The sequence below is a fragment of the Diadema antillarum genome, unplaced genomic scaffold, assembly GCF_040938485.1.
Source record: "Diadema antillarum isolate AM-2024a unplaced genomic scaffold, OU_Dant_1.0 seq00000414_RagTag, whole genome shotgun sequence".
In the NCBI taxonomy this organism is placed as follows: domain Eukaryota; kingdom Metazoa; phylum Echinodermata; class Echinoidea; order Diadematoida; family Diadematidae; genus Diadema; species Diadema antillarum.
The window spans coordinates 520,050-529,818 of record NW_027271400.1 but is presented as its reverse complement, the minus strand read 5'-3'; the positions used below and the strand labels follow the sequence as shown (position 1 = coordinate 529,818).

Sequence of the window (9,769 nt, the reverse complement as noted above, 5' to 3'; positions counted from 1 at the left end):
CGAAAAAAGCAAATCTCCTAAATCCTTCTGCCATCTCTGTGGCAAAACTCGATCCCATCTCGCCCAAATAGTGTTCATCCCCGATATATCTCGGTTTTCTCCCTTGCCTAACCCCTTGCTTCACCTGTCCCAGTGTTGATCTTGGAATAGGGACACGAAATCTCCGCCTTGAACATGATTTGATCTGCAGTTCACCACACTGAATCCCCATCCTCACCAAGTGAGAACTATTCAGATAGGGTCTTGCTTTTCCATAACACAAGTCTTCTCTGTCAGCCCACATCATGTGACTTGGAAGTGGAAGGTACATACCCTGGATCTCAGGCATTTTATCTTTGAATATCTGCAGGATTTTGGTGGTCCGTCTGTTCTTGGATTTCCAAGTGTCATAAGGTTGTTTCAACCTTTCAAGATTGTCCTTCTCCTGATAAATCATCGTAGTTACCTGTGACCGTGGCATATGAATGAAATGATATTCACTACTAATATCAAAATTTTGTATGATATAAAAAATATTGATATTAGTAGTGAATAACATGAATGAACGTGAAGTTGTTGTAACATAATATTAATATGTTACAACAAAGAAAGCAAAAATTATCATTGATCATTGTGAAAGCTATGAATCCTAGTAGATAGCAAAGTAGATACACTGTAATACCATTTTGATGGTTGATCTGAATGTCTTAATGTTTTGATTTCTGATTATTCAGTGCTACGTATTAATTTTCAGTACTATATCTCTTTTCAACTGGTATTCAAATATCCACATCTGCAGATTTTTTTTTTAATATAATTTTGTTTTGTATTGTTTATCATGTTTACATGTGTGTGTGTGTGTGTGTGCACGTGTGTGTGTATATATGTGTGTGTGTGTGTGTGTGTGTGTGTGTGTTTGAAATCCAATTTGTTGCACAACTTCAATGAGGAACATAGGATATTTGTTACTTGCCTATTGGTTTTATAGGAGTATGCTATTCTGGGCTGCTGTCTTGCACTCCTTAAATTTCTTTCAGCATTTGGTGCAAGGTAATTTTTTGAGTTGTGCTACAATGGATGGAGTCCTTAATTGTTTGAGGTGATGCAATAATAACTGGTGATTGTGGGCTGAATAGGCAAATGTGTGTGTAATCTTGTACATTGGTATCCTATATTATACTTGAGATCAGTGAGAATATACTGGAATGTCAAATACTCTTCAAAATGTGCACTGTTCTAAATTTGTCAAACTTTCCATGTTTTCTTTTATGTACTCTTAATGTAACTGTCTTCCAATCAACTGCTTGCTTTTCTCCATATTTGCTTGAGTTAATTGCATTTTGCTTTTGTGCACCTTCACTATCATTTTGCACATTCTATATATTTCATTCCTGGCCACCTATATCTCATTACCTTCTGCCAAATCTTTGCTCAGCAAGTACACAGATATGCACATGATGAGTTTGTTGTTCTTTTGTTTTCATTTTCATCAGTTGTGATATACAGGAAAATTGTCACTGTCTTGTTAAAGGAATGGTGCAGTTGATGATCACAAGTCATCTGAAATATCATCTCAAACACACACCCGGATGAAATTAGATTAGAAACAGGGCAGTTGTTCAAATCATCAATTATTTTAAAACATTTTCTCCATCAAAATCAGTTAACAGAGTCAATATTAAAGGGAAGGTAAACCCAAAGAGCAATGTGGATTGAGTGAAAGCAGCAACATTAGTAGAACACATCAGTGAAAGTTTGAGGAAAATCGGACAATCGATGCAAAAGTTATGAATTTTTAAAGTTTTGGTGTTGGAACCGCTGGATGAGGAGACTATTAGAGGATATGACGTACGAGTGGACAACAATACAAAGAAAATATAAAGGAAATTCAACAAAAATTCACTTTTCTAGAATTATGAAAGAGCAGTGGACCAACCGCTTTCAGAAAGCAGGGGGAGTGATTGCTACCCTTAACATATGTCAATATCAAGTTGATGGAATTTGTAATTTTCATGAAAAATGGATTTTTGTAGTATTTTCTTTATATTTTCTTGGTTTTGTTGTCCACTCATACGTCATAACCTCTAGTAGTCTCCTCATCCAGCGGTTCCAACACCAAACTTTAAAAATTCATAACTTTTGCATCGATTGTCCGATTTTCCTCAAACTTTCACTGATGTGTTCTACTGATGTTGCTGCTTTCACTCAATCCACATTGTTCTTGGGGTTTATCTTCCCTTTAAGTATTATAAAAGGAAAGTGATGGCCTGTCCATTTGCTTTTGTGATGTTTTGAATTAGCAGCCTATGAAATGATGGGAGAAAATCTGCAAAGTTATCTTTTGGATCGAAAGCTCTACAGATCAAACAGTAGTCATGGGAATAACTTGGCTATAATAACTGTGAGGATGATATTAAAAGAAGATGTGGACCATGCCTGCACGATTCCTTTAAGATTTCCATTCGCATCTCCTTAACTGCAATCTGTGGGATGTGATGCCTAGAGAGTACACTCCGCATCAGTTGTTGGATTTTTATCTGCTAATCTCTGATTACTCTAACAGATGTTCCTCTCTCTGTCTCTTTTATCTACCACTACCCCATCATCTCCATCTCCCTTACCTCCTCCTATTTCCTCCTCCTCCTCCTCTTCCTCCTCCTCTTCTTCCTCATCATTCTCTCCTCCTCCTCCTCCTCCTCCTCCTCCTCCTCCTCCTATTCCTCCTCCTCGTCCTCTTCCTCCTCTTCCTCCTCCTCGTCTTCCTCCTCCTCTCCCCTCCTCCTCCATCTCCTCCTGCTCTCACCCCACCAATCCCATTTTACCCCTTCACAGATTTCAGGGAGCGGGGAGCCAACATCACCCACTGACATGCCGGAGATGCCAGTCACATACTTCACCCCGTATGAGACCGTTACCATGCCAACGTCCGAACCTCCTCTTGTGCTGGTGAGTGGGTGTGGTAAACGACCATGGTGACCGAGAGTCATTTTGTTGTCAAGGTGATGTAGGGCTCATCTGGAGGTGTTCTGTAATGGTATGCTGTGGAAACCAGTCAGATGTACAGGAGACTTGAGTAGCTTCAGAGGATGATTTCTGTCAGCCTTAGAGACATTTCTTACAGATCAGGGTATGCATCTGCTCCAGGATGTCAATGTTACGACTCTTTATTCTCCCATCCTTCTCAACCCCCCCATTGATACTGTCTTATATGGGTAGAGCTTCCCCTGTCCTTTCTCCCTGGAGGGGGTATGGAGGCAAATAAATATGATGGACTTGAAATTTGTATGTGACAGGCGGGATGACCCTCGTGGGGTATATGTGACCGTGCACCTCAAAACGAACATAAAGTCGCACACACTGATTTTGCGTGAGGACTGAAAATAAGTGAAATGGGTCAACCTAGCCGAACTTGACTTTTTCATATTTTCTGAAAGAGCGGGTCTTCTTTTACATCATGCTAAAATTTGGTATTATAAAACGGGCTGGAAAGTGTGTTTTTTTAGCAGTTTATTTCGAAAATTTTTGGTATTATAGTGTGATTAGGTGTGTCTTTAGAATCCCTTTTTCATTTCTGAAAAACCTTGTCCACACTCTTCACTTTCAACTCTAACTTTTGAAAGGATAGTGCTACTGCTTTAAAAGTTGGCATTAATTATGGACAGAATGTGTTAATGAGGCATGCTTAATTTCAGTTTAATCTGATAATCTCTTCATTGTTGTTACTCTGGTGGTTTACTTCCTGTTTTTTTGTCCCATTCATCGCACAGCTAGCACGGTTTGGTAAAGATTAAGTGCTTGAATAGACACTGTACTTCAGAGCCTCTTTTCTCAGTTCACACTTTTCCTGAGTTTGTGCTTTCTTTTCAATATTTAGATAGGTTAGGAGAGTCCTTTGATTTGAGTTATACATCATTTTAAAGCTTAAAGTCTGCTCTCTCAGAATATGGTCTTAACTAAAAATTCATGTCTGGCGACTTTTTGTTTGTTTTGAGGTGCAGGGTCACATATGTTATACCATTGCCAGATTGTTCACATTTTTACAATAAATCTCTTTACAGATAGGTGAGGTAGTGTTCACTCTTGGATCTCTATGGCTGAAATTGTTTGACTTTAATCTAATGAAGATGGGAATGTAATTTTTGATCTCTGCCAAAGAGATTCAGGATGGGGAAGTGTGCTTGGATATCTATGGCTAAAGATTAGTTGACTTTAATCTAGTGAAGATAAGAATGTAATTGTTGAACTCTGTCAAAAAGAATAGGAATGGGATAAATGTGTTTTATGGTAACAAGGGGGAAATGGTGAAACATTGTATCAACAAGACTTTCTTTCTGCATCGGAAGCAATCTAGATCATGGGTGAGATGCAGTGTAAAACAAAAAAGAAAGAAAGAAAAGAAACAGGTGCTTCAGAAATTCTACAAATTGCATCTGTGTTTGGCAATGTGTGAATTTAGACACTAAGTGATTAAATAGCATTTTTTTAAAACCAAGATGATGATAATGATATTAGTGAGGATTTATAATGAGCTATCTTCATCTTGTGTGAGGCACAAGGCACAGGGAGATCTTATCTTCACACAATGCTCAAAAAAGATGACACAGGATGACACAGACAGAGTGATAATCTACACAAAAGAAAGACTATAAAGCACTAATGCTGTCTTGCCTATCTTGAATGAATGAACAGAAAGAAAGCGGATGAAAAAGAAAGAGAAATTATCAGAAAATTTCACCTTCAGTCATAAACCTTGTGACGTTTTGCTCTTTGGCACATTAATAAATACTTACCCCTCTTTCTGTGAGATACATTGTACCAGAATACCTTTAGGGTTCATGCTGGACCCACCAGTTTCCCATAACCATTTGATGAATGATTATGTCATGACTTGTGCCATACATGTAATAAGGTACATTCATAGTAGAATTACCATAGTTTTAAATGGCATGATAATTTGGTTGTATTGTTCCCATTGGCGAAATACCACAGTGGTAGATACTGGAGCTATTCGCTTGGTACTGTGCTCATTCATGAAATACTGTGGTATTTCTAGTAGGTATTGCACATGCACATACAGTATCTCCAGTGAGAAAAGACACAAAGTGTGTAAGGTTACATGAGGAAAGACACCGCTCTACGAATGGTCGTATTTCGTGACATGATTCACACTCAAATCTTGCATTTCTATAATGCCTGTATTTCAGGTGAAGTTTCAGTTGCCACTGCCAAAACCATTATATTTTGTGATGAATGTATTTTGTGATGCATTTGCATTCCCTTTCCAATATACCGCAGTATTTCATCGTCGATGTGAATGCACCCCATGAGAGTAGTGTGAACAAAGCCAGTGACCAAAGGAGTTACTCGAACCATTCATAGGGCAGGCACTAGAAGAGTGCAGAGCATACAATCTCACATCTGTGCGTGTCATTATATCTCGGGAAGGTTGGGGGGGGGGGGAGTGGAAGTATTACCCAAGAGATGAGTGACAGAAGAGTGTTTCGGTATCTGGACTAGACCCGCTCATGTCGGATGTCAGAAGTTCAAATATCAGAGCGGCTGGTGGACATGACAGAGTAATGCAGGAGTATGCCTTTTGTAATATACCATCTCTCACATGGTCTCACAAAGTAATACTATATACGAAATGGACATGAGAAGACTACTCCAAAACCTGAAACATTTTGCGACTGTGAAACTTCCTTGAATTGGAGCCAATGACATTAAAATTTGTGATTGAAATGATTTTTCGTGGTTGCTGTTCATGCTGTGAAGAAATAAGTACCCTGTAGAATAGAAGTTTATAATATACAGATCACAGGGGGAATTCTAAGGTAATGACATCAGTGCACATTGTACCACATATGTGTATATTTGTCATTCAAGTGCATAAAGAAGACAAAATGCTTAAAAATTTGGTTTTTAACTCTGGAGAATGTCATATTCTTTGTGGTAGCTCATAGTACCACTGTGCACAAAATGTAATGAACATACTGATATTTCTGTTTTATTGTTTTTTTTTTCTACCACAGTATCCCGCCACTATCCAACCACCACTTGTGCAAACAGTCTCAGCTGACAAACCAAGCCCCACCCCAAGCATCACATCTGAGAGACAACCTGAAATCACTGAGGGTGTAACACAGGGTGTTACACAGGGTGTCACACAAGGTGTCACACAAGGTGTCACACAAGGTGCTGGTACACAAAACATCACACAAGGTGTTACACAAGGTGCTACACAAGGTGCTACACAAGGTGCTACACAAGGGGCTACAGCAGCTGTCACCCAGAGTGTCACACAGGACATCCCAAATGTTATCACAGAGGGCGTAACACGTGGTGTTACACAGGGTGTAAAGTCAGGCAATGTCACGAGACCCACACCAGCCCCCACAATAGACATCGGGCTAGGTCTCTCATCCCCAACCCAGTCATCTGGGGGTATGGACACCACAGCACCCCCCATGGTCCCTGTTGTGCAGATAGGGCCCAAAGGAGAACCTGGTCCCAAGGGAGAACAGGGTCTCCAAGGCAGTCCTGGTCCAAGTGGACCACAGGGCATCTTAGGTGAGAACTCCAGATGTTCTTAACACTCATAGATTTCCAGCAAGAGTTGCTTTGGTGAGGGCTAAAATAGGTTATAGAGCCAGGCAAAGAGTAAACACGGAGGAGGGGGAGAAGGGCTACTAGCTGTAATACAGCAGTATAGGTGAGAGCTCACTTTTCGTCAGTGAATAATTGTCAAGCAAAGGTATGTTCAACAGTTGATTTGAGTCATTGATGCATTGGATAAGTCATGGATATTTTTGCGTGACTAATTTTTCGCGCTGGACCAGTTAAGAAGAGTTACACATGTTTTTTATTAATTCCACGGAATCAAGACATCAACTACTGAAACATATGGCTAGCAAAAATATTTGTGTGCTTTTATTTTCACACTAGCTTCTGGTTGCGCAAAATGCACGAAAGTTTCAACACTGCAAAAATTTTCGCTTTTACAGTACTTGAAGTAGGTTTATAAGGTCAGTTTGTAGCATGTATACAGCTGTACCCTACATAGTGGCAATGACAGTTCTAATAAGCCGGTCAATGTTCCTTGCAGCAAACTACTGTATGCGCTGTTATTTTCACAAATGAGGAGGTCGCAGACATTTTCACGAGATTTTGCAAATTGACACAGAGGCTTTCATAAGCACACTATACCTTTAGTAATAGCGCATGGTGACATTTTGTTGTTAAGTTCGGGGTCAAACTGTGATTCATGAAGTTCGTGAAAATTAAACCCTCGCAAAAATAACAGCTGATACATTACATCTAGTCAATTAGAAGGTTGGCTGGATTTTTTTTTTCGTCCGTGTGATTTAATGCCACTAATACTTGCAAAATAGTCAGATGTATATTAGCGTCAGCACAATTAAAAATCAAAGTGCTCCAATGTCTTGGAGTGTATCTGTAGTGCTTACTTACCACAAAATATAATCACACTGTGACTGGATAGCTGTCAACAAAGATATAACTGATTGCTTTTTTAGTATAGAAGTCAAGAAGTGGAGTTTTAGGAAGTTTATTTTGCAAATTACTGTGCTTATTAGTTTGTTGCTTGAATGTTTTAGGTCTAATGAGTAGTTATGTGTTTTTTTTATATTTTTGTGCAGTAATTCTTACCAGAAACATAGCTTCCTAGGACTTCTTTAGAAATAGTGTATGAAAGATTATATGACCTACTGATACATATTTGTTTTTTTTTATTGTGTTAAACCAATATCTCATGTGTAGTCCATAGATAAAAGTTTTGTGATTTACCTCGGGCATTTCATACTATGTTGCTTTCGGCCAAAAATTTACTAATCACCTATAACCAAGTATAATTTGTGTTTTGACCTGTCAAGCTTATGTATTGTGCCAGATAATTTACTGTAGTACTAAAGCTAGCTTTGAATGTCTTTAACTGTTTGAGCAAGAAGGACTGAAAAAGCCTTTTCAGATCAAAGAAGGTAAAAATTGTATCGTTGAAGGCAGCATCGTGCCATGTGTCGTTAATTTTGTGTCCCTCCACCCATCCGTGTATATCTAACACCCCCTGTTTAGGTGAAACTGGACCCCAGGGACCATCGGGACCAGTAGGGCCCCAGGGCCCGAAAGGTGAGTTTGTATTATGTACAGCCTCATGTTATTATCATTATTTTCACTATTATTATTATCATCATCATTTTTTTCCCCCATCGGCACATCATTTTCTCTTCTTCTCCGAGGTCATCATCCATATTTTCATTTCATCATCGCATCACTGCCCCCTTCTTGCAATCCTCACACATCCAGAAGTCATTACGGGCTGATTACAAAACAACATCCATAAATCGCTTACAGATGGTTCAGTTCACAGGAAGCCTCCTTCTTCTTTTAATCTTCCAGTGAAGAGTAAAACTGAGCATGTCCATCCAGTATCTCTTGGACCGTGGGCAAAAATCACCCCCTAGCAACCCTGGGTCCTTTTAATACAAATCTAAGAAATTTCCAGTCCCCATGGAAAGACATGTTGATGTGAAGTTTTTGACAACCGCCATTGCTCTCAGCTAAGTACATACAAGTATAGGTTCTTGCAAGATATTGCAAATCTCCGTAAGGTTTTATACTACAAGTTTTTTTTGTATCAAACAAAAATTTGACATCTGTTCTTATCAGTGCAAGCTCAGCCTGTGAATATGATGTTAGGAGTCATTTCCCATTCAAGACAATGCATTACACAAACCTGGAATTCATCATACTTGCATAAAATCCACTCCCCCACCCCCCCCCCCCCCAAAAAAAAAAAAACAAACAGCAAAAACCCAACAACAACAAGGGAGTACAGGGTTGCTGCATTCACGATTGTAGAATTTACCTAAACCAATTCTGAAGAGGCCTTGCATCAGACTAGATTGCAACCGTCTCTCAATACGAACAAAGCTGTTTCTTCTGACGATGTTGCTCTAAATTTCAAAGTCTGACGACCTTTGAACTTTCCTTCATCTTTCGAGGCGTCAACAAATATGTTACTTCTCTACAGTTTCTGGCATTTTGATATTCTACTCATGTTCCACACCATTTGCACACAATGCCTCTCTATAGTGACAAAAGCATTCCTGTCAGATAGAATTTAGATTGACTGGATGCCAAATATTGATGTAAGTATTGTGAATGTCATTTTTTTTTTCTGCAGGCAATGTAAATATTTTTGCGACGTAAAATGTCATCCTCCCGCAAAGTATGAGCCATCACCTTTACCTGACAATTATTTCATTGTTGATTCACAGATGATATGAATTATGAATGCATTCCCCCAAGCATTGGTGGTAGCAGTGTTTTGTGCAGACGGCCGACACACAGCCATTTACCTTGTCTGAATTACCCCGAGCATTGTCATCGCATCACCCCTAGAGCTCCACCCTTTAAAAAGGGGCCACGGTGTCTTTGCTTACCCCCTCACAAACTGATGTGCGGTTAAGAGCACTTGTTTCTTGACTTTTAGCATGTCAGTTTCACGCACCATTACATCAAGTTTGCAAAGAATGCATATGTTCATTCAGCCTAATGTTCGTCCCAAATGTCCCCTCCAGCAAATGGAATCATCTATACCTTGAATGAATTGATCACCTCCCCTCCCCCTCATGGGCATGTTCTCTGACTCACAATTCAGCTTGCATTCCTGTTCTACAAAACAAACAAATACAAAAAGAAATACAATGAAAGGTGTTCTGTAACATTCATATATTCCTCACCATTTGAATATCTATTTGTCTATATTTTT

The 9,769-nt window shown here is 39.2% G+C and overlaps 1 protein-coding gene across 1 annotated transcript in view; it reads left to right on the top strand.

Annotated features, from left to right (window-relative positions):
- Nucleotides 1–6,313: 6,313 nt before the first annotated feature.
- Nucleotides 6,314–9,769, top strand: part of LOC139732357 (uncharacterized) — a 45,507-nt gene continuing 42,051 nt past the window's right edge. Inside the window, exons 1-2 of the mRNA XM_071643224.1 lie at nt 6,314–6,549; nt 8,071–8,124. Of these exons, the coding sequence (XP_071499325.1) occupies nt 6,426–6,549; nt 8,071–8,124 (178 nt within the window). The 5' untranslated portion in view covers nt 6,314–6,425. The remainder of the gene's footprint in view (nt 6,550–8,070; nt 8,125–9,769) is intronic.